The sequence below is a fragment of the Coturnix japonica genome, unplaced genomic scaffold (genome assembly GCF_054131305.1).
Source record: "Coturnix japonica strain WE unplaced genomic scaffold, WE-NBRP24 Scf039, whole genome shotgun sequence".
Taxonomy (NCBI): Eukaryota; Metazoa; Chordata; class Aves; order Galliformes; family Phasianidae; genus Coturnix; species Coturnix japonica.
Genome location: NW_028188942.1, coordinates 1,954,599 through 1,979,305, shown reverse-complemented (window position 1 = coordinate 1,979,305; position 24,707 = coordinate 1,954,599). Strand labels below are relative to the sequence as shown.

The window sequence follows — 24,707 nt, the reverse complement described above, 5'->3', positions numbered from 1 at the left end:
AAGCCTTGACCCTGAGGAGAAGAGTTGGTGTGGAGGGAGATGTCCCTGCCTATAGCAGGGGGACTGGAACTGAATGACCTTAAAGATTCAGTCAGTTCTATTGTTTTTCTACCCTTAATTTTGCTTGAAAGGTTTTAGAATAAATGAGATTCTGGTTTCCATGAAAACTGTTTGCAGGGAGCTCCATTGTAGCTAGTAAGTCTATCTTTAAGTTCAAGGGCAATAATGCATTGACTGTTGAAAAGGGAAATGACTCAGGAATGGATGATGGTTTAGAATAAAACATAATCCTACTTATTTTCTATGCAAATATGTGTAAGGAAAAGATGCTGCACTCAGTTCTGGAAATACCCTGACAAATATGTCTCTACTGTTTCACAGCTGGAGATATCAAGATTGTTAAACCACTGGAAGATGTGGAAGTGAATGAATATGGGAGTGCATCTTTTGTCTGTGAGATTTCACACGATGAGGTTCAGACCCAGTGGTACAAAGATGACAACAAGCTGAAGGCTGATGACAACATTAGAATGCAGCAAGATGGTAGGGTGTAAGCGGGGGATCTTTCTCCTGAGTGGGGGGTGGGTTGGAGATCAAGCATATAAGACATCTGAAATGAAGAGGGTTCAGAAGCGAGTTCCCCTTTTGTTTTGGGACTGAGGTTTAGGTGGAACAAGTGACATGGTGGGATGCTTAGTGTGGGAAGTGTGATGCTATCCCACCATCCCACACTGCTGGGAGCAGGTAGGAAATGAGTGCAGTTATTTCCAAAGTGTGGGTGAACAGGGCAGTCAGTTCACCTCTCCAAAGAGGTTTTGTCTGACAGTGAGTGTGATCCTTCTGTATCAGGTACTTTGAAGGTGACGACAGCCACATTCGGTCAGTCCTTGTAGAAGCCATGTTTAGATTACGCTTTGGTGGGGATGTGGACGTGGGGGAATGGGTGGTTTCATTGACATGAGAGAACAGGCAGTGATGCTGTGAAACCAGATGGATGATGCTCAGCCTGGCCATGTGCCTCAGAGCTCTTTGCTCAAGGAAGCCAAGTGTAGTTGTGGGTTTGCTCTCAAGAGCACAGTTTGGTAGGGATGAGTTGGTGGCTGGACTAGATGACCTTAGTGGTCTTTTCCAGCCTTAGTGACTCTGTGGTTCTCTGCTTCAGGAAAGACCTGCTCTCTGACTTACACACGTGTCCATGTCAAGGATGCAGCAGAAATAAAATCTGTAGCAGAAAAGGCAGAATCTCGTGCCCATCTTACAGTTAAAGGTAATTATGCTTCTGATGACGATTTTGATTAAATTATGTTATAAACGAGCTAACATCCTTTGCTTTAATGTCAAGGAAGTTAAACACCACCAGGGCCTTTCACAGAAATAAAAACTCCTACCTACCTACCTTTCTGCCCACAAAATATCCAGCTTCTCTTTTGGAGTTTACTTTTGCAAAGTAAGATGGATTATATTCTTAGGAGGTTGATTTTCTACGTTTAGACTTCAGATTTGTGTTTGAACGTTGAGGGATAAAAAACATAGCTTGACTTTTTCTTCATTTTTTCTGTCTGTTGTAAAAGAGCACAGGGTTCTTTTTTTAATATATACAATGTTAGGGTATATATATGATGTTAAGTGCGATAAAGAAAAGGGAGACATTTGAGTTAGCACACTACTCAAGAGTTCAGTCCCCAGCTTTGCCACTGTTACAATTATAAGGGCAAGAACATTCTGGAAAATGAATTTCTCTTAAGTAGAGTCATTACGTTTGAGCTACAGAGACCTTTACTAGGAGAAAACTTGTTCAGAGCTAAGTTGCTGTATTTAACCAAAGTAATTATCAATGTCCGTGTTTCATTGAACCTCTTTTCCATTTTGTAATGCGAGGAGTTTGATATCGGGATGGGAAGGTCATGGTTTGATTTGGATGTTGGAGTAAGAATCAAAACATCTGGGCTCTCTTCAGGTTGTCAGTCTTATTGTCTGACTTCTTAACAACATTCCTTTCTTTCTATTATTTTTTAATGATGTTTTAAGGCATTTTGAGCTGATAGGTGTAGTGTTCATGTGCAGTAATGCTGACATGAGTAAGTAGGGTGATAATGTAAGGGTTTTTTACATTCCTTCTAAATCTCTGCTTTCTCTTGTTCCATCCTTCTTAAAGAGCAATCCATTAATCTAGTAAAGGAGCTGTGTGATGAGGATGTGACTGAGCCTGAAGAAGCCAAATTTGAATGCGAGATATCCATTCCTTCTGTGAAACCTCCCAAGTGGTATTCCTACGTGGGGAAGTCTTACAGGCTGGCAGAAACTTGATTATGCAGCAAGAAGGCACCATCCACCAGCTGACCATACCGAAAACCACCACTGATATGACAAGCACCATTCAGTTCTCAATTGGCAAATCCAAATCCACAGCCAATCTGCTTGTCAGAGGTAACATATCCAGGCTTGGTTTACATCATGAAGATGAAGAATTAATTAACGTACAGCCTTCCTTCACTGGGGTCTTTGAAATATTGTGTGTGTGTCTGGAGGGTCTGCTCCATTTCCAGTTCAAAGTCGTTGGACACTAAATGAGACACCTGCATCTCAGTAAAAGATCTGTTTGAATAGCTGTGATGTGCTTACTATTCAGATCTACAGAGCTGAGGTTTTGTCCTTGGCTATAGCAAAGAAGTCAAATCAGGTGAAATTAATTGTATTTCTGAACTAGACAAGTTTAAGTTTGGTAGCACCTAAATTTGATGCAGTTTGTCATTGATTTCACCTGAAAGAAACTTCCAGGCTTTTTATCTGCTGTTGTCCCCAGCATAAGAGTCTCCATTCACACCCTAAAGTACTTGTTATATTTTAAACTCACTCTTATTTGAATAAAAGCCTCAACAATTGGGAGCAATTTAATAAGCACAGAACAAGAGCTGGAGCTTGCATTTGGTAGATACTATACAGTATTACTTTATAGAAATGTAGTCAATGGCATTCCCTATAGACAATCGCTTGTTTTATCTTTAGAGTCGTTCAAAGAACCATTGTGAACTTGACATTAATTGGAATGGAATTCACGCAAGAGACTTTCCTCTTCTTCCAATTGTCCTCATCCTTTCTTCTCTTCCACCCCTGCTTTGCAGATTACCATATACAAATCACCAGGAAGTTGGAGGACAAGACAGCTTTGGAACATCATTCTGTCATCCTGTCCTGTGACTTCAGGCCTTCTCCAAAGGTTGTGAAATGGTTCAAGGGCCACACACCCATCGAGCCCTCTGAGAAGTACAAGATCAAGAGGGATAAGCATTCAGCAGAGCTCATGATTCTGAAGCTGAAGCCCGATGATGCTGGTGTGTACAAGTGCAAGGCAGGAATTGCAGAGACTGAGGCCACGCTGACAGCTGAAGGTATGAGCAGGGAGGGTGGCCTCTTCCATGTCCTATTTCACCTCAGATTTCTCTTCTTGAGGTTGATTTCTGCCGTTCTCTCCTGCTAACTTTGCAAATGTATAAACGTCACTGAGAAGATTACACAAAGATCATCTAGTCCAACCATTCTACCACATCCCAGTATGATTTATAGTAACAGTGGTAACAGTTCACCTTGTTTCCCCACAGCCCGCAATGTAGAAGTAACGAAGCACCTGCAGGATGTGGAAATTGAAGAAGAGAGCTCTGCTGTCTTCTCCTGCGAGCTGTCCCATAATGACGAGGACGTGGAATGGTTCCTGAATGGCAACCTCCTTTACACCAACAATTACAAGGACATCAAGAACGTTGGCAATTGCTGCACACTGACAATGAAGCAGGTTAAGCCTGAGGATGCTGGCACAGTGACAGTGGAGTCAGACAAGGTGTCAGAAAGCGCGTGCCTGAAGGTGATAGGTGGGTCTGATCACACCCCTCCTGGATGTAAGAGATGCTAAGGAGCACCAGTTCATTCTATTGTGCAGCAATCCTGCTTCTAAAGCTGACCTCTCTGGGGTGACAAGTCATCAGGGGCTTTCTTCCAGTGGAAGGTTCCATTGCAGCAGATATCAACGAAGGAGGATGGTTTTGGTGTCCTGCCAAAGCATTCCATTGCTTTTTATCATCATTTTACTTAACACAAGAAGAGTTACAAGAGCAATTTCTTTTACTGCTTCAGTAACATGCAGTGTCAGTGCTGTTGTCTCCAAGGATTTATGACTGCAGGGAGAGATCATTCAGTGTGTGTTTTGCCTCTGGGATGACTAATGACCAGGCTGTGAGCAACCTGATCTAGCTGTGAATGTCCCTTTTTATTGCAGGGGAGCTGGGCTAGATGGCCTTTAAGGGTCTCTTCCAATTCTAAGGGTACTGTGATTCTAATCTGCTCTCCCCAGCAATTAAGCTCTTTTACTCTATGCGCTCAGAGTTTGAAGGATTTCCTCTTTCTCCTTTCTTTTGCATTTGGTGGAAGTTTTTTCCCTAGTATAAACATCTGATGTGTGAAGTAGAAGATAGATAAAAGGAGTCAATAAAACAGGAAAATCAAAAGTGTTCAGCAGCTTATCCTCTTAATCCTGTGGCCTGCTGTATGAGCTCTGCTCCATGTGAGGGCAATGCCAGCTCTCCAGCTTTAGAAGAGCTGCATCCCAATTACTTCATATGATATCAGTCCCACCCAAGGCAATGCAGGCTGTCCCTCCTATTCCCTGTATTCTCCTACTGATTAGTTCAGAATTCCATAAAGTGCATTCAGTCAACACACATGAAACCGCTTTATGTTCTATATTGGTGTCGTCAGTGCTGGTAAAGATTTATTTATCCCTCTTTAAAAATCTGAAAGCAACTGGAAATGTCTCAACTTCTGTATCACATTGTTCTGTTTTGCCCTTTTAATTGCAGAGAAGCCTGCTGTCTTCGTGAAGTCCTTGGATGATGTTTTTGGTGAGGAGTGGGGTGTGATTAAATTGGAATGTGAAGTCTCTAAAGAGAAGGTCAAACAAGTGTGGAAGAAGGACGGTGTTCTGCTCACTTCTGGCAACAAGTATGAGCTGGTACAGTCTGGGAAGACCCTATATCCCCTTATCCATGACTTCGAGAAGTCAGATGCAGGTTTCTATACCTGTGATATTGGCACTGATGTTGCCAAATCAAAGGTCGGCATTCAGGGTAAGTACTGTGGAAAGTAAAGGAGTGCTGAAAGCACATTCAGTGTGGTCACTATGTCTTACACCTATTCCCCCACGAGCCTTAATAGTTTCTACAATAGAAGTGTATTACTGCAATTTAGCACAGTGATGTCTGGAAAATTCCCATTGCTTTTGATGTAAATGTATCTCCTTTTGCCATGAAAATCACCAAACACATCAAGAATGTCCTGGAAATATTTCCTTTCTAAACATCCCTAAAATGGAGAAATGGTTTGAACACCAGTAGGGGTAGGATGGTAACAAATTAGCTAATAGAAACAGTTAATTTCTTGTCATAGGCAAAACCCTTTTTCTCACGCAGCATCCTAGAGTTGTCCTCTCTGTTAGGTTGTTCCCTCTGTAGCTCATTGAATCTTCATTCTGCTCCATGGACTGAGCTGCTCGCCTTGTAGTTCTTCCAGAGCAAAGACAAGAGATTCACGTCTCTTTTTTTTTTATAGCTTTCTGGTAATTCTGAGTGGAGAATGTCTTAGAGAATACATCAGTAAGGAATGCAGCCATGTTCTGCAAATCCTGAGTTCAAACACCAGTACTGCTACTCATGTCAGTCACAAATGCCTTTTCTCCATATAAACCTCATACTAACGTGTCTCTTACCTTCCAGAGCTGAATAGTGGCATTACCAAACGGCTGAAAACCACTGAAATCCAGGAGGGAGAAGATTGTACTTTTGAATGCATTCTGTCCCATGAAAGCATTGATGAGTTCAACTGGACACTGAATGGAAGCAGAGTGGAAAATGGTGGGCGATTTAAAGCTTCTAACGTGAGTCGGAAATATACTCTCATTATCAAAAGTGTGACTCCTACTGACGCTGGGGAAGTCGTTTTTACTGCCCGTGGTCTAACCTCCAAAGCCTCTCTGTCTGTGAAAGGTAATGAGATGGGAGAGATTCTGGGGTCTGATTCCTTCAACTGTCTTCTGATAAGATTGTCGTGAGAGCTAACTCATAATATGGTTAAAGTGAATAGCAACCTTCTACTTGAACCTCGAAGCACTGAGAATTTCTCTTAAAAATAAGTAAAAGGACAAAACATTTTACACAAATGTGAGAACTACCCAAAGCACTGGGGTAGTGTTGGAAATGGGCATCTCACTACAGCTTGTTCCATTAACAGTAAATCAGGAATGATCTGTTGAGGGAACTGTGGGAGCAAATATCCTCTAAGTATAAGCTGAAGGGATGGCCTTCACATCATCTAGCTGTACAACAAATTCCTATCTAGAGCATGTGCTACTGAGAGCATCATCCGAGGCTCCCAGTGTGATGAGTGGAGAGAAGAAAGAGGCAGTTTTCAGACATGGTTCATCATCCTCAATTGGGTAGATTTAAGAGAGAATAAATGCTGCCTGGAATTCTATTGTCTGTACTTTGCAGATTACTGCTGGCTGTAGGATGGCGTCTGTTGCAAGTGCCTCTCTAACTTATCTCCAGCATGTAGATGCGTGTATTTTGAGAGAGGCATCCTACCCTAAGTGTATGTTACTCAAAAAGCATGTTTTCTTCCAGGAAAACCTACTGAGGTTTCAAAACAGCTGGAGGATAAGACAGCAGCAGCAGGGCAGGACATCAGCCTGAGCTGTGATCTGTCAAAACCGGATTTGAACATCAGGTGGTACAAGGATGGCAAAGCAATCAGAAAAAGCCAGAAGTACGACTTGCAGCAGGAGGGAAGTGGGACCATTCTGATCATCCATGACTCTACTGCCAAGGACAGTGGGGAGTACCCCTGTGAGACAGAGGACTCCATAACAAAAGCCAGGGTCACTGTGCAAGGTGAGTTGAAAAGCACACTGGGGATGGCATGTAGAGAAGTCGAGGTAAATATCTGCAGCCTGTGGGTGATGTTTTTCTCTTCTGTTTCCTTGAGCAGGATCAATTCTTAGTTTTCAGAAAATACGGTGGATTAAAATCTTTTCCTTAAAATAATCTGGAAACCGAATGATTCTCCAGTGTGATGTGGATCTGGGCAGCCTGGTCTAGTGGTTGGTGGCCCCTTGACAGGGGGTTTAAAACTAGAAGCTCTTTGAGGTCCTTTCCTACTCAGGCCACTCTATGATTCTGTGATCATTCTATGGTTCTATGATCTTGGTTGTTAGTGAGCCAAGAAAAGATGTCAATCTGAATTAGTCTATATTGAATATGTGTAATCAAAACTATATGCAGTTGATCAGATGAGATCCTACCAGCGCATGTATAATGGTATTGAACTTTCCAGATATCTACTGGAATTATCAAACCTATGTAAATGGGTGGACTCTGTGGTCTTCTTAGACTCTTTGCATCTCTATGTGATATTCTGAAATGAGGGCAAAGGAGATTCAGGACACCTCTGTATGCTTGGGACTTGTTGTGGTAACAAATCCCTTTGTCCTACACCCTCATCCTTTTTTTTTTCCTTCCAGAAAAACCTAATTACTTTATCAAGGAACTTTCAGATGTGAAAATTGAAGAAAGTGGAAGTGCACTTTTTACATGTCAGAGCGAGAAAGCCGCATCCTTCGTCATATGGAGGAAAGGCATTGCTGAGCTCAGGCCTGGCAGGAAATACAAGAGGGCACAGAAAGGACGAGACCTGCAGCTGAGCATAAAAAATCTGGAGAAAAGTGACAGTGACGTGTACACCTGTGACATTGGTGATGCCCAGTCCAGAGCCAAGCTGGTTGTACAAGGTATGTGTGAGAGCCATATGACTGCGCATCCTGTTTCTCCACTACCAAGACATTATCCTGGTAGAATTTGTACATTTATGGCAGGTCTTTGGGGCTGCAGCTGTCTGGCCTGAATAGCGGTTCACAAGCCATGCACAGAGCAAGCTGCACGGAAAGGGAAAGAACTACCGACTAGAGCAGTGCTATTGAGAACTTTATGTATCATTTAAAAACCAAAAATGCTGATGTACGGTGAGGCTGGTGACCCAGAAATCAGTGTGAACTTTCTATCTCTGACCTTTCTGAGTTAAAAATAGTCCTCCAGAGTTCTAGGCAAAAATTCCCTTATGCTGCATTCTGGGTAGTTGTCACGGTTTAAACAAAAATCTACCTGTGTCCGTGAAGGGGGGCCACAGGCAAGCGAGGTGCTAGAAGGAGCTGAACCTCTGTCCCAACTACTTCAGAAGCAGCCCAAACCCCCTCGTACATGGCTAAGATCTCCTTCTCAGTTGGAGTGTAGCACTCCTCAGACCCTTTATATGCTCAACTCCAAAGTCCCGGGGGTTGGCCTTGGGTTTCTCCTAAAGCTCTTTGCCACAAACTCCAAGTGGGACCTTTCTCTCCAGCAGCAGTGTAGAGGATGTTCTTTACATCCTGTCCCGTCCGTACTGGCCCCAAGGCCACGGCACGGGCTATCTCTTGTTTTCTCTGCTCAAAAGCCTGCTGCTGCTCAGGACCCCATGAGAAATTATTCTTCTTCCGTGTTACCTGATAGAGGGGGCTCACTATGTGGCTGTAGTTTGGGACATGCATTCTCCAAAAGCCCACTACTCCCAGAAAAGATTGGGTCTCTGTCTTGTTGGTGGGAGGAGACATAGCAGTGATTTTTTTCAATCACATCTGCTGGGATGTGTCGATGCCCATCTTGCCATTTTACACCTAAGAACTGGATTTCCTGGGCAGACCCCTTCACCTTGCTGCGCTTAATGGCAAAACCAGCTTGCAAAAGAATTTGGATTATCTGTTTTCTTTTCTTGACAATCTCTGCTGCTGTTTGGCCCCACACGACGATATCATCAATATACTGCAAGTGTTCGGGAGCAGTAAAATTATTCATGCTTTATATGACGTTATGATGTGGAATACTGATAGCAAAATTACAAAATTATTAAACCATGACACCCTGGTATTTTCCTTTTTTTTTTCTTAAATATTTTCCTTTTTACTATTTAAATGTTATGGGCACATCTTGTAGAAACACAAGGCTGTTTACAAAGAAGTGCATGCTGTGTTGCTGTATGATGAGCAAGATACATCTATTCTTCATCTAGCAGGAATAGTTGCTGAGCCTTAAGAACAGTTTCAGAAAGCTTTGGGAATTTGGGCATTTTCCTTGTTTCTGCAACACAAAATGAAAATTTACGCTGTATACAAAGAAAAGGGGAGTCCGAACTTGTACGTTAAATTTGAAGGAGATCAATCTGGGGTAATATTTTTTAAAAAAAAAAAAAAAAGGGAGCGTGGTCATCAAATACTATAAAATATATTTGCTGTTACTAGAATGCCACTTATCTTCCCCCCATACGAATCACTGTCGTGTTGTATGTGAATTTGTGAGGTGGGTTTTGAAGCTGAAATTAAAAACTTCTTGTATGGCTGTCTTCATAGTGGCTATCCAGACTATGTGTAGAAATAACAGCTATTATGTAGTCAGCTATTCTCCAGTTTTAACTGATTATAAATTACGTTTCAGGGTGGAGAACATAGCATAGTGCCTGACACCTGTGTTGATCCTGAGGGCATTCTTGATTCTGTGCATTATGATGTCATGGATATTGAAGAGCAAGCTGAGGCAGCACATAGTTCCATCGATCCCTGGGGGACCCGAAGGAAGATACTGGCTGGTTTGAAAAGCAGCTGGAGAAAACTAACTTTGAACTGATGGAGACCAATGAAGAGCTAACAGAGAAAAACACCAAACTACTTAAAACTGAAGAAGAGCTGATGCAGAAGAACAAAGGTGAGTTATGCGATGTGAAAGGTAGAAGACAGAAATAGTTCATTAATCTAAAAGAGAAATAACCAGTTTGAATAGGAATTAGAGGAGATGTTCTATCTTTGGAACCATAGCCTGTAGATAAGTGATAGTTTGTTCCTTGTGTATATTCAGGTTCAGCAATTCCACGGTTTTTGGTTATTTCTTTTCTTTTTTCCACCCTCTCCTTTAAACTGCAACTAGCAGCTTTATGCTTTCGTAAGTATGGGGTTAAATGTCTATTTCTTGATTTTTACTTTTATATTGTAATCTCTACTCTTGTTTATGTCTTGTTGATGCAATGTTTTCGTTCCAAGAAATATAGAAAACTTTTGAATCACTCCCAACAAGTGAAGACCACATGCAAATTAATTAATCTGTTCAAAAGCTACCTAAACATTAGAATATCTGGAAAAATTGATTACTTAATAAACTATCTATTGGCTACTTATGTAATACAACCTTTTCTGTGTGTTACAGACTTTGAAATGCAGGTGATTAAATTGGATGAGTCTGTTGAGCAACTTAAAGAAGCAACTGAGGTAACTTTATCAAGAAGATGTTGTGTAAAATTGTTTTAATACCAACTTGTGGTAGCTTAAAATGCTATGAATGCTCAGGATATCTCCACGTTCTATGCAGTCCATAAAACTTTATCCTGACTAATGTACTGCGAGCTACTGAATATGTGAAGACTAGCTTGATTAAGTATGTGTGCATACCACTTCTGGTGGTTTTTGTTCATTTTTTGATGTTTGGTAGCCTGAAGTAGCTCTGAAAACATTTATAGTTAATTCTGTCACTCAGATCTCTAACCTTGTAAGCTTAGCAACTTGACCCTTCTTAGTCTTTGACTGTCTGCATCACTGCAACTTAGTATTTCCATGGTATTAAAGCTGACTGTGATGAGTAGTCATGTCCTCACCTATTACTTCTTCCAAGAACAAGGCTCCAACTCTATCTGTGAGATTGTGTGGCCTGAACACTTCTGAGGCTTTTCTTTTCATAAGTTACTAAAGATGAATAATCAGTCCTTGGCAGTGCCAGCATGGCTTAACAATCGTCATCTTGTAAGTAAGGAAGCTTCACTTGTGGTCAAGGACACAATCTAAAATATGCGTGACAGAGCTGACTAAGCTTTAAGGTTGGATTATATCTGTCACGATGAAAGTGATTTTAGCAGCTTAGCAGAAGTGTGATGTGATGAACTTGTATGAGAGCTGACCATTTGCTCTTTGACCATGTTTGTAATTTTGTTGACTTCTTGGAAACAGGAAATTCTTTGATAAACTGGTAAACTCTTGATTGTGTGCAAGTCTTTTACTTTGTAACCTGCTAGGCTCTTGCTTTCCCTTGTATACTCTACCGAGTATTGCACTTGTCATTATCTGAAGGTGTACTTGTTGTGTCTGCTATTGAAATTTGAAACTGATGTCTATAGAGTCACTGGGTAAATATTTTAGCTGTATGGTTTTGTGTAAATATTTGCCTACAGAAGATTACTGAGACTTAAGTGCTCCTTTTGTTAAGCTTCAATGTAACTGATCTTATATCAATACAGGAAAAGACTACCTACCATTTAACTACCATTAAAGCAGAACCGGCAGAAGAGAACACTAATAAAGGAACTGAAAGCAGCCAATTTTCAGTGCTTTCAGTTAAAGCACTGAAACAAGAGAAAACTGAGTTGGAAGTGGGAAGAAAGCACATTACTGACGAGGATAAGCCTACTGTGGAAGAGCCACCTCCAAAGAAAGGTACAGTTTCTTCCATCCTTGAACAGGGTGTCTTCCAAAACAATAAATTGCTTCCTATTCCGGATAGGAAGCAAAAGGCTGTGAAGCGCGTACCTTATGGTATAAGGAGAAAAGCCACTGTGTTAAACTGTAAATAGAAGTAACTGTTATGTAAATATCCCTTTTTCAGAAGGTCCTATGCTGTTCATTTTTGAATGCTTAAGAATCAAAGTTTTTTGCACTATTTTTTTCCTTTTTGCTGCTTTTTCCTCATCTGTTGATGCACTTGCAGATTTGGTAATAGTTTTAAAGCAGTTTCTTTAGGATTGTTTCAACTGCTGTTGCTGATCTTCTGAGTAGCATCAGCTGTTCAAGTGCTTTTTTTTGTTTGTTTATTTTGTTTTTCCTGAAGCAACTATCAAAATTGTTGACGACCTGCTAATTGCTCGCTCATGGGCAATATTTGAGCAAAATGGTTTGGATAAGCTCTGATGCATTTAACTTCACTTCTGGGCACAGCTGAGCATCAGTGTTCCTAGAATTACGGAAGGCATATACAATGTAGAAGGGAAAATCTAAAACTTAGCTGTAGTCCCTTCCTTTCTTGTATTCCTCTTGCAAAATATGTGCAAGGGAGAAAGTCAAGGCCTTCTTTGGATGAGATGCTGTTCTTGGATGATTTGTCCCTGCTGCCTTTATTTGGCATAAATATTGAATCCTAATGTGACCACTGAATGGCATCACATATAAGCATCTTACCAGAGACTGAGGGAGGGATGTGGACTCCTCCATACTCCAAATAGTAGTGGGTTTGTTCTAATCATATGACCAAAGCTCTCATTTAAAAATTAATGACAGCAATGCTCCACATAGGAATTAAAATGTGTAGCTGATAGTCACAATGTCAGCATGAAGTTTTCTGTTAAGAAGTACTGAGTATTCAATCATGTTAAAATTTTCTTCTATTTGTGAGTATTAATAGCATCCAATTTCAAAAACTGCTTAATATATATTCTTTAGCTATGTTAAATATACACAGTAGAACAATGAGCACAGGTATGTTGTGCTGGTTCTTTTGTAGAATTAGTTATATAAGTAGCACGAGCAAAAGTGTTTTAGGAGATGCTAGGTTATCTCAGCTTAAAGTTCATGGTATTTACACCATTCTCTGAGCTTTTAGGTCTTGTTTCCTATGCTCTGTAATAATGCTTTTTCCCTACTTCCTGTGTAAGGAGCTTCTAGACTGAACATTACACATCTTCTCTCTAGTCTTATTTATCTTGCTTTAGTGCTTGCTTGTTGTTTTCAGCATAAAGTGTTTAGATTACTTATAAATCATATTCCCCTCACTAGTGTTGCTGGGAGCAGCAGTCAAAACCCAAAACCTGGTTTGGGGTGGAATATGCCACTGCTGTTTCTTCAGTATGACTTTTAAATCAGTTGAGGGCTGTATATAAAACTCCTTAGATGAGTTAAGAGGCTGTTTCCATGCAGTACATGTGAATCTGTATGTAATGCAGGCTGCACGTGGGCGCTATAAAATTCTGCATTTCTGTAGTTGTAGTAATAAAAGGACTGTACAAGAATCACCATGGAATATATTGTTGTGGTGACACAATCCCTAGTAAGTCTTGACTTATATTTATTTTTTTTAATACTTAAAGTATGCATATTATGGAATGGACATAACTGGATTCTAAAGCAATGATGAAATACAGCAGAAGTCGCTTTTGATAGAAAGAAAATGCATGTGATTTTAGCTAATTGCTCACCAGTTAAAGAAAAAAACAGCCCCAAGCTAATGGAATATTTATGGAAACTTGAATCTGCAAATTTGTACAACTTTATGCGTGAACTTTATATGCAAAAGAGTAAGTGTGGACAGAAGTAGGAATCCTCATATTTTGTTTAGAGATCAACTGAATAAGAGAGACAGATATCAACACTTAAGTGATCAACTTGTCCAGGGTTTTATCTTTCTTTTGAAAGTAAGAGGACTGTGAGTTGGAATGAAATTTCTTAGAGAACTGTTTATCTACCATTTAGATGTAGATGGAGTGATTCCTGGCTGCCTTATAGGGATTGCTGAAGCAGGGAAGATAGAAAGAATATAGCTGTGAATTATCTATCTCGTTCCCATGTTTCTTAGATCTAATAAGATTTTCTACTGGTGTGGAGTGGAAGGTTTGAGTAGTGCCATGGTAAAAGTGTTCTTCCAGACTGAAAACCTTTTGCTGTTAATTCTGTATAGAAATCTGAGGCACCTGATTACGTGTCCAGAGAACTTTAATTCCTTCACTAGTATCAAATACTATGTGATGTGAGGGCATGGCTTGCATATTACGACAGTTTTTCACTTAGAAGTTGCTACTTGGTGTTGTGAACTGCTATGTAATAATGATTTTAATCAATCTGAGCTACATTCCTTTTCCCTTTTTTTTGTTTGTTTGTTTTACAGTAGTTGTAAATGAGAGAAAGAAAAAGAACACTGTAGAGCAAAAGAAAATTGAACACATGAAACAAAAGTGCTCCACGTACCGAAAGGAAGTACTAGCACTGAGGGAAAGAACTGAAATCTTGGAACATCATTTAACTGTGCTTGAAGAACAATGCAGAAGAGAAAAAAATAAAAAAGAAGATTTCAGTAAGCAGGTAACAAGCCTGCGTATTCAGCTTTCTTTTTCTGAAGAAACAGCTGATGTCCTCCGTGAACAAATTCTGCAGGGTCAAGCTGACTATCGGGAAATTGCTTCTGAACTGGATGAACAGAAATCTATAAATATGACACTAGAAGACAAAAATGCCCAACTAACTAACAACATAGAAGTTGCCAAAGAATATATAATTGATAAAGTGTCACAAGTAAAAGAAATGCGGACCAAATTAGATGAATTATACAAATGTCACTTAGAGTTTCACGCCATCGGTACTGACTTTGTCAGTGTAAAGGATTCCTCAGACTCTGAAAAAGATGAGACAGGGACATCTCAAATTAGTTCTGCATGCATTCAGTCACAGACTTCTTCCATCTCAGATCTTGTGCAGGACCTCTCCTTTAACTATAGTCTTGAAAGGATTTGGGAAGTATGCAGAAGTATTGCTGATGTTTCCTCACAAAAAAGTCAGCACATCAAAGCACTGCTTCAAGACAATGAAAACCTAAAGGCGGGACTGAATAATGCTGAAAATCATAATCGTCAACTTGTAATGAAGCTATGTGAGATTACAACTCACACTAGTCAGGAAGATGATCTTGTGAATCAGTTACATGAGTAAATAGAAAAGAAAACTCAGGACTTTGAAGAAAAGACTGCAGAAGATCAGAGAGTGATTGCACAATTTCAGGAGGAAGTTGCCAACTGTGAGGTAAAAATAAGAGAGCTTGAATATCGCCTGGAGGCTTCCAAGACAATGGAAGACAATGTGTCAAAACTCAATGAATTACTTAAAGAAAAAGAATCTATTATTGTTAATCTGGAGACAGTTACAGCAACTCTGCAGGAGAAGTCTGCTAATGCAGACAAAAAAGTTGAAGAGTTAAGTAGCAAAGAAGCAAATCTGATTCAAGAAGTTCTGCAGCTTAAAAACAGCTTGGAGCAGATGAAACAGTCTCTTTGGGAAAAGGAAAAGAGTGAAATGGAGAAAGTGCAACATATAGAATCGTAAGTAACCACTGAGTTAACTTAGAGCCCTTTGAGAATGAACTAGAGTTAAAAATAGTTAATGGGAACATCCCTTCGACTTAATGCATTTGCATGCTTATCAATGGCCAAACTACTACTTTAGGATGCTTTGGTATGCTACTTGAGTTCCAAGGGAAAACAGGAGTGTGCAAGGAAATAAAGAATAATATGGGGATTGCTGGTGGTTTTGTTGTACATCCCTCAGAATAGCATCTGAATAATTTATTGCTTCAGCATCTGATTATGAGAAGCAAGCTGAAATTCAAAAGTAATTGTTTAAATCTTGTCACTGGTCTAGATAGATTTAAGAGTCTATTTACAAATAGAAACCAACAGGCAGGGCATGGATTAAGCTGTAATTGCTGTTTCCATGAGATGTGTAACAGTAATGTTCTTTGTCTCTTTATTTTTAACATAAGGCTAGAAAATATTCTTTCTGAGAGTTCTGCCCTTGTACTGAATTTGAAAAAAGATTTGCAGAGGAAAGAAGAAGAGTATGCAGATCTAAAAGACAAACATTCTGATGCCGAGAAACAAATTCAGCAACTACAAAGCGAGGTTTGTAGTCAACTGAGCTATTTTTTTCTGTAAGATTATGCTTGGCTTTCTGCTGTTAAAACTTCTCAAACTTTAACTATGAAGCTGGAAATTTCACACTAGTGTGGCTAGCAGCAAATCTTAGGTAAAGTTGCCATTGAAGCTCTAGAGGGGACCAGAAGTTAAAACATGGTTTCACATAGATAATGAAAAGAGGAAAGTAAAGTTGGTTGGTAGTCTGGAATAAGGTTTGTGAAGAGAATAGCTAATCTGCCTCTGGAGGGGACTTGTTATTATCTCTACGTTACTGGTGACTTGCCATTGGTATCCGTGGTAACTCCAAAGCCTAAAACCTAAGTCTTGTGAAAAAATGCTGATAACTGGGAAGAAGAATGCTATTTATTTGAAGAGAAATAGACTAATTTCCAGAGGCTCTTTAATATAAGCATGTATATTTTTTTTCTTCAATTTCAGCTTCAGTGATGTTAATAGTTAAAATTTAATTATTAAACAAGAAGATATCTTAAAACCCATTTTGCAGGATCTTAGTCTGAAAGTTTATTGGGTGTGCTTGGGGTGGAAAATTGAAGCTTAAAAATGAATTCATGTCGTCCTTGGTAACCTTGCACTTGCTGTCGTTTTCCTACTCAGCACTTGTTTGTGAATTCCTCTTTATTTAACAAAGAAGTATTTGGCCAGGTTGGATTACAGAAGTCTTATAATGAACCATGAGCTGTGCTTACATTACAGGTGTCCACGATGCATTCTGTGGAGGAATCCCTCAGGAACAGGATGGATGAACTTGAAAGGATTAATAACCAGTTTAAGGATGAGCTGGATTTTAAAGACTATACTATCCAACAACTTAAACAGGTATTTTTCTTGCTCTTAATTTTTATTAAATGAATGATGCAGGTTTTCCAAGCAACAGGAAAAAGGTCAAAAAAAAAAAAAAAATTGGAGCAAAATGAAAGTGGCCAACTGAAATTAGTGGTAGACCATGAAAGATATTCAAATAATTAGTCACTACAGAGCACTGGCAGATTGCTTTAAATACAATAATCTGCATAGTAAATACATATGTAATACATGCATGTAACCTGATCTTGTTGAGTGACATCACGATATGTTAATTGAAATGTCTTACCATAAACTCTTTTTATCAGCTTAAGTCCTTATTTATGCTGTATGAAAAACTTATTAATTCTAGGCTGTCTTAAAGATTCTGCTTGTTTCTACTGTGTATGCTTTTCTTTCAACATGAAATATAGGAGCTGGTGGAAAAGGACCATAATATTCAAAAGTGGCGTGAGGAGAGAGATCAGTTAGTAGAAGCTTTGGAAGAACAGCTCAAAACTTTGGCTTCTAATGCCATACAAAAAGAGACAGAAATAGCAGAACTGAGACAATCTGCCTTAAAGGATTCAAGCAAGGTCAGCTCTCCTTTCCTCCTACCTGATTAGCTACCCATAAATTCTGTAAGACTCCTGTACCTGCTCTTTGTATTCTGGGTGTGGTTCTGTTCTTGAACACTGTCGTATTGACATCATGTGCAACTAACCAAAAAAAGCACCAGCTTTTATTTTTGTTCTTCAGAAACAGAATTTCTGTTAATTACTAAAATTTCAAATTTTTTCAGTAGTTCAGATAAGCAGATGTCAGTTTGATGCTTATCCTACAGTCAGACTGGACATCTGTAGCTTTTTCCGATAATTCACAGCATTTCCGGATCCCAAGCTAGGCTCAATACTCAGACAGTAGTTCTGTCTCAGGTTTCTTACTTTCTTTGCTTTCTCTGAGGTAGTATCTACAATGGCATGAAAAGACAGAAGGGGACGTGGAGAGAGATTAAGGGAAGCATCAAAAAGCAGAGGGGGGATGATCTCTGGAAGTTGCATTTCTTATTTCAACATCCAGCTTTTAATCAGGATAGCCAATCTAAGCCGTAGCATAGAATTTCAGAAGCTAAACAGAAGACTAAATGAGTTGTGCTCTTTTGAGAATGTTTGGATTCACTTTCTCTGCGAAGAAAGATGTTCTCATAGCAAAACTTCCCCTACAACTGCCGACTTTCTCACAGTACCGAGGATTTGGGAACAAATAAAAGCTCGGGTTATTATATCTTAAGAGAGATGAAGGCTGAAGCACATAAGTAAAATAGAAGAATCAAAATATATTGTATTACAACTTCCCAGGCAATTCTGTGACTACTGCACTTGTAACAGTGACCATACAAATCCGTGAAATGTTACTGTTCTTGAATAGTTAAGTGTTCTAGCCTGCAATTCTAAAACTGATGCTACTAAGTAATTGCAATACTGCTTGTGTGTGTTAATTCCTTTTGCCAATCCCACAACTCAGCAGTTTTTACTGTTTATTAGGATAATGCAACTGTGATAGAAGAGTTAAGAAAAGAACTGGCTGACAAAGATGACTTTATAAAGGAATTAAAACAACGCATTAACCACAGTAGCCCTCAGTGTTTGCCAGAAATACCTTTACTTGAAGAAAGACAAAGTAGAAGGAATGACTCTGTAAATGAAAAGGTATGATTATATTTAAAGAAAGTCAGTACTTAACATCTTGTTAACCCCTTTTTGTTCTTCTGTTTTCCTAGGAGATACTGGAGCTGGAATCATTTTTCTTAGCATATAGTCCTTTAACTACATATTCAGTGATGAGTACTTGTTGGTTCTTTTAGTCTTCCACTCAAACATGAGCTCTCATCTTCTCAAAAATATTTTATTTACTAGAACACCATCTCTCTGTGTACATTATGGAACTTTTCCATGCAGTTTTCCATGTATTCGTATGTGGATGCTGAAGATTAGGCAGAGGTTTAGCCTTTGGTGTTCTAACATAGCAGCTGTGAGCGTGCAGAGTATGGGGGGAATGGATGACAAAACGACCAGCGTTACAGATTTTGTCCCTAAATAATGTCTCGCTTTCTCTCTTTTGGAGGCAGAATACTGCCTGAGACTGTTAGTGAGACCCAGTAGGGTGTATCTGAAGATCACACAATGAATAGATGTTACTACCTTCCCACACTTGTGCTGTGTTTCAGCTTACGTGTACATGTGGCGTCTGAGCTTGAGGTTTTACACTGTAACTTTAGAAAACTCGAGATATTTTGGAGGTCTAATGCATAGCCTAATCTTTACTCCTTTTAAATATTTACAGCCTAGGAAACAACAAAGCAAAACTAAAACTGGAGAAAGTATTCCATTAAGATGCAAAGCTGAAGACAATTATTTGTCACGTCGATGTACTAGGAGCCTCACTTCATTAAATGAATCTGAGGTTAGTATGAAACTTCAGATCTGAAAATGTTGTGATTGTATTGCTTTTGATAAGGAATGAGTAGGAAAAGATCTCATGTTCTCTAAACAATTCCCAAGTTTTAATTTATTTATCCCTTTCAAGGTGATCAGATCACCTGTTTTTATAGCCTTTGATAGGAATAAAAGCTGTTGAAACAATTGTGTGATGAATTTTTGTCAGGTGCTGTTGAAAACTCTCCTCATGTTAATGCTTATGAAGTGGCTCATGATTAGATCAGTTACTTGGAAAAAATTCATGGAGCCACTGAAACGGGCACAGCAAATTGAACTTATTTTCTTCCTCTGCAGGATTTCTGGATATTGTTTTGTTAGCAGATGATGTTAATCATTCCTATATAAGTTTTTAATTGCTAACTTTCATAAAATAGCAGTTACATATATTTTAAAAACAAAGTATTTATTAACCAACTTAATTCTTGGAAATACAGTGGGTGGTGATACTCCATTCAGATTCTTAGCAGAGCCTGATAAAGTGGCTCTGACTACTTTTTGTCTTTCTACAATCTTTGGTAACTTTTTGAGAGGAAGAAGACTCCCCTCAGGGGGTTGGAACAGTGTAAGTAGTAAAAGCTGCTAGTCTGTGTTTGGGACACTGGAGTTTGCTAGTTACTAGCAGCAGTAGAAGCAGCCATCTACCATTTTCTGATGCCCCCAGCAGCCTGTCTTCCATGTGTTCAACCAGCATCTGAACTCATTTTTGATATGCTAGCTGAATTCCTGCCATAGAGAAGGAGGAGTGCAGGTGATCTCAGTTCTGACTTTGTTGTTCCTGTTGAGAAAAACAGGATTGGGTGGATTGTGGACAGTAAGTGCTGCTGGGGAAATGCATACTGACATTTCCCTGTCACTTAGCTGTGCATTTGCTGCCATTTGACCATGAGCAGGTACATGATAGCCTTCAGCTTAAGTACGGTGTCATTGCTTGAATGTCTGTATTCTCTCCAGGGAAAAGATAGCAATGGAGTTCTTTAATGACTTGTACTGGGCTTGCACCTTGCCAGCTGGACCTTACTTATGTAAATAACATCTCTAGTGTAGAAGAGGAAGGGCAAATTCCCTAAGATTAAGCTGGAAGTTAATCGAACACTTGAATCAAATGCTCCTGTTCCTGCCCAGTTCTGACGCAGCAGAGTTGAGATGAAGAAAATCGTGTCAGTTCTACCACCATTCTCTATTAAAAAAAAGTGTAGTTGTCTGTGCCCTTGAGAAAAAATGACTTGTAAAGTATCAGGCTCAGTTTAACATGGAGAACTTTTTTTGTGATCATAGATTGGAAATAATTTTAAATGTAACAAGTTCTAGGAAAGAAGGGTAAAACTCTGCTGTAACTGAAATAGACTCCTTCTGTTACAAGTGTTCTTACAGCAGGAAAATCGAATGCTTACATATCCTTTTCCAGATGATTTATAGCTTTTTAATCTCATGGCTACCTTAACACTTGCACTTAAAATTCTTCTGTGCTATCAGGAGCATTTGGAAACTGTCCTCGAATCTTCTGGAGTGTCCGCAGAAAATGGCAAAACTAGTCGGTTCCCAAAACCGGAGCTGGAAACCCCACTGACACCTCTGCAACCTGATAAGACGGAGATAAAGCAGCACGGCAGCATGATACCTTTAGGAGTGAAAATGCCTAAGGCAAAAAAGAAAAAGAGTGATGACATGGATGAGGTATGACCTAGACCCAACAGAAAACAAAATATCTGATGCCTTTTTACCATTCTCGTTTAAGCATTAAAAAAATGCTATTTCTACCTCAGTAAAGTAGTTGAAGAATTTAATCAATGAACTGCTTTAATGAACAAAACTAATAGCCAAGCTCAGTGATAATGGTTTAAGAGAAGGGAATTTCTCTTAACTTCATTGTGTATATTCTTTGAAACCTGTAGACATAAATCAGCTTTTTAGACATCATGAGATGTCTAATACTGATATCTTAATGTCCTGTTTTTATAATTGAATGCTTATTTATTATTTGATTTACAGTGGAATAGTTACCACTAGCAAATACTTCCCTACTATTAGCAAAAGTGTTTAAAGTGTTCACTTTTGTGACATCAATTGTTCTTTCCAAAAGAATCATGGCTGAAACTTGTCTTATTTTCCCAGGATTTTGTGAAAAGTGAGAACACGAAAAATACAAAATGTGTCATGGCTTTTAATTCACCCTCTGCAAGTGAGAAAATGGTTGGTTTTTGTTCTAGTTTTGAAGCTAGCTTGGGACTTCCTGTAATTGTGTGGTCACACGAAAGAAGCAGTGTCTTATCCTTATGTGTATACCTGAATGGGAATCTTACATGCTTATGAGCTCTTCCTATTAAATTCCATAAGCTAACCAAAGGGCAAGTCAGTCTGTCCCCAGAGCGTGTAATGGCTGTACTGTGTAATGATTTGGAGGGAAGGATATTGCACACTGAATAGTTGGGAAGAGAAGCTTTAGTGTATTATCGTGTGCTTTTGTAAGTGAAGCCCTTGTATTTAACTAAGGTTCATATCATTAATATGCATGGCAGTTATTAAAAACAGATGTTCACATGTGATAGCAGTATCCTTGGCATGGTCAGAGTATGAGTAGTAGATTTTTCCCATCTGTTGTCTTCTGTTTTGTATGTTTGTTTATTTTATGTAATTAGAACAGCTTATGTAAGAAACAACTCCACAGCTTGGGAGCTACTTTTAAAGAAACTACTGCCTTATTAAGAAACTTTAAGAAACGTATGCCTTGAAATAGCTGAGATTTTGACAACTCCCTAAAGGGTATAAAATTGTCTACATTACTTGCCGTTGTGGTATCATCAGCATAATGAACAGAGGTGTCAGTAGTAAAGCTCAAAATGTCAACTTCAAATAACGTTGAACTAAAATGAAGTTTAAACAATGCTCTTGTTTCACATGTTCACATCTCTGTTGAACAGAAATCCGGAAAAGACTACTTCCTGAGAAAGCGAGTACGTGCTTCAAGACTGACTAAAAAGAAGGATGAAACACTGCAAAAGGTTGGAGATTTTATTCAAAGCTCTCCTTCTATTATACACTCTAAAGGTTGGTGTAGAATAAGTTTTATTCCATGTTTTCTAGACATTGTAGAATGGCTTGTTTCTGCTGTAGGCTATTAATGTATGTGTTCTTAGAGAACTTGTCTGCCATGTTAAGTTGTCCTTTGATTTATGAAGTAAATGCATTTATTCGTCTCTTCAGAGATTCATTATTACATTTGTGAAAACCTACAAGTATACAGAGAAAGTTGGTTCTGTCTTGTGCTTCTGTCAGCACGAAAGTTAGGCCTGTTGTTTAACTCCTGCTGAAGTTTCTGACTTCCAGCGACTTCTGAGCCACGATTGTCTTTCATACTCCATTTTAATGCGTGCTTTAAGCTGCCGTACCTGAAGCTATAAACTGTTTCAGCTATAGAAGCAATAAAGAACCTCGACGAACAAATACAATTTCTGAGTATTTTCACTTAAATTTTACGTGTCATTTATAAACCAAGTTTGTTACGAAGCTTTTTTTGCATTCAGTGATTTAAAGACTCACAAAACCAGTAAGTTGATTGGTTTATGTATCAAAACAAATTTCTTCTAGCCAAGAAGCTGATGTCAGCAGTAAGTTCTCCTAAATCAAACGAACCTGAAAGTCTCGAAGAAGGAGAGACCAAGCCAAAACGATCCAAAAGGAAGCTGTATTCCACTGTCGTTTCTGGCCCTCTAGATATACCTGCTTCTTCGGTAAGCGATTATACTGTAGTCTTGGCTTAAAATAAACTACTAAGGAGTCCAAACAGACTGGAGGTTTCATCTATTTGCAGGAGGAGGTTGAAAGTACTGAGGTATTTCTTTCTTCTACCAAGTCATTCTTGTTGGTCTTCCTGCTGTTCTGTTTTATTTTGTCCTCAATGATCTCTGTGTTTGGCTGGCTTACAGTTTACTAAGTAGGTGATGTAGCAATCACGGAGATGTCTTCTAATTTGGAATCATAGATAATTTCAATGTGTTGGAGTGGGATTATTCTACTACACGCTTTTCTAGAGCACAACTTAGACAGCTTTTTAGGTATGCTTAAACTATGATCTCCTGTCTAAGCCAACTTGCAAAGGATCTGATGTGCCAGTTTCATGACTCTGTCGGCAGCTATTGTGCTAAGAACATTCTTGCTCTGTTGGAACTGCATCTTTTAATTATATTAGAGTCCTTTTTCTGTTCAGCATAGTGATCATTTGCCCATACTGTAATATCCCTCTGAATTTTTTGATGATTTGACGAATGATAGGGGCAGAAACCAAAATGTTATAATTTTTTTGTTAGAGGGTGAAGAAGATGAGAATTTCTTTTCTCACTGTAGTTCTGAGAACGTGGAACTGAACCGAGAACTGAAATTCTGGGCAAGTCATAGCTACAGGGATTGAGGCTAAAAATGTTTTCTGAACGCTTAATGTTTCACAAAACAAGTATTATAATACTCTTTTGAAAACAAGTATTTCAAAATGAAAGCTGCCTTCAGGCTTTCCTCAGATGTGTGTGCTTTTTTAAGATAAACAGGATTTTGTACATTCTCCATATTTGTTCCTTGTGATTAAGCTGCATTAAAATGATCTCGGTATCCCATAGTTTTCTGAATAAAATATAATAAGGAAATTCCATTCTGAAATCCATTTAGGGGAAGAAATATGTTTGCGTGGGTCAAGAAGAGCTTGTCAGTCTTGTGCGAAAAGATGAGTAACTTTTGAAATGTTTTCTTCAGGAATCTGAGGAACAAAATAAGGAAAGTGATCATCTGATCATCAAGCGACGGCTGAGATCCAGAACAGCTAAAAAACCTTGAAGAAGCATGTTTGTTCCCCTTTCTCAGGACATACTTTTATCATATTATTAAAACTGGTTGTTAATAAACAGTAACAGTTACTCCGTTGTGTTCTTAAATTTGTATATGGGTGTACAGTGTCTCTCTGACAGTTTCAAACTGACTCCATTGAGGCTGAAATAAATACAAGCTTTCTTAAACTGTGTTTGGATTTTATTGTGGTTAAGGGTTTGTTTATTTTTGTCTTGCCTCCCCTGTATAGGAACAGTATCTCTAGGTCTGATTGCTATTTACCCATTGTGCAGTAATAACTGTACTTGTTCAGGATGGCCTGACTTGCTTTTTTCACGTTACTGGTGTACTTAGCAGAACTCTGGCAGAGAGAAGAGCATGAATACACATTAATATTTATGTATACTTAATTTTTGGGCCTTTTTAAAGAATTTTCTTTGGAGAGAAGATGGTGCCAATTCCTCAGTGTGGAAGAAAGGTGCTTTCTCTCACTTGTACAAATTCAGCTTTAAATTAATAAACTTAGAAAAATAAACCCAATACATTTGGGGGGAATTCTAATATCCCAAATACTGTTCTCCCCCTCAGTGAGCTTCGAACCTTTAGATGCTGTTGGATGAATTAGCTGAAAGGTTCTCAGCTGGCAGTATGTCCTTGTGTTGTCTCCTAGTCCAATAGTTCCTATAGATTCAATTGCTCAGGAGGTAAAAACATTGATGAAAGCCGACTTGGGTGAATATTTGAGAGTTTGATGGGAGT

General features: G+C 39.0%; 2 protein-coding genes across 5 annotated transcripts; both read left to right on the top strand.

The window, feature by feature from the left end:
- Positions 1 to 3,553: 3,553 nt before the first annotated feature.
- Positions 3,554 to 6,097, top strand: LOC146753190 (obscurin-like). Its single transcript, XM_085530811.1, has 3 exons — positions 3,554 to 3,866; positions 4,851 to 5,117; positions 5,763 to 6,097. The coding sequence occupies exons 1-3, from the start codon at positions 3,554 to 3,556 to the stop codon at positions 6,095 to 6,097; spliced, it is 915 nt and encodes a 304-aa protein (XP_085386937.1).
- A 5,313-nt stretch (positions 6,098 to 11,410) lies between these two features.
- On the top strand, positions 11,411 to 24,037 carry LOC146753189 (kinesin-like protein KIF20B). Of its 4 annotated transcripts, XM_085530854.1 has the most exons (10): positions 11,411 to 11,602; positions 14,040 to 15,243; positions 15,684 to 15,822; positions 16,552 to 16,674; positions 17,073 to 17,234; positions 18,982 to 19,101; positions 21,249 to 21,326; positions 22,055 to 22,181; positions 22,722 to 22,864; positions 23,877 to 24,037. In XM_085530854.1, exons 2-10 carry the CDS (start codon positions 14,993 to 14,995, stop codon positions 23,955 to 23,957), a joined length of 1,224 nt encoding a protein of 407 aa, XP_085386980.1. In that variant the 5' UTR covers positions 11,411 to 11,602; positions 14,040 to 14,992; the 3' UTR covers positions 23,958 to 24,037. The 4 variants fall into 4 exon arrangements, with proteins under 4 accessions (XP_085386980.1, XP_085386983.1, XP_085386981.1 ...); XM_085530855.1 differs by lacking the exon at positions 21,249 to 21,326 and having other exon boundaries at positions 11,412 to 11,602; XM_085530856.1 differs by lacking the exons at positions 18,982 to 19,101; positions 21,249 to 21,326; positions 22,055 to 22,181; positions 22,722 to 22,864; positions 23,877 to 24,037 and adding an exon at positions 18,183 to 18,386 and having other exon boundaries at positions 11,414 to 11,602.
- The last annotated feature ends 670 nt before the right edge of the window (positions 24,038 to 24,707 follow it).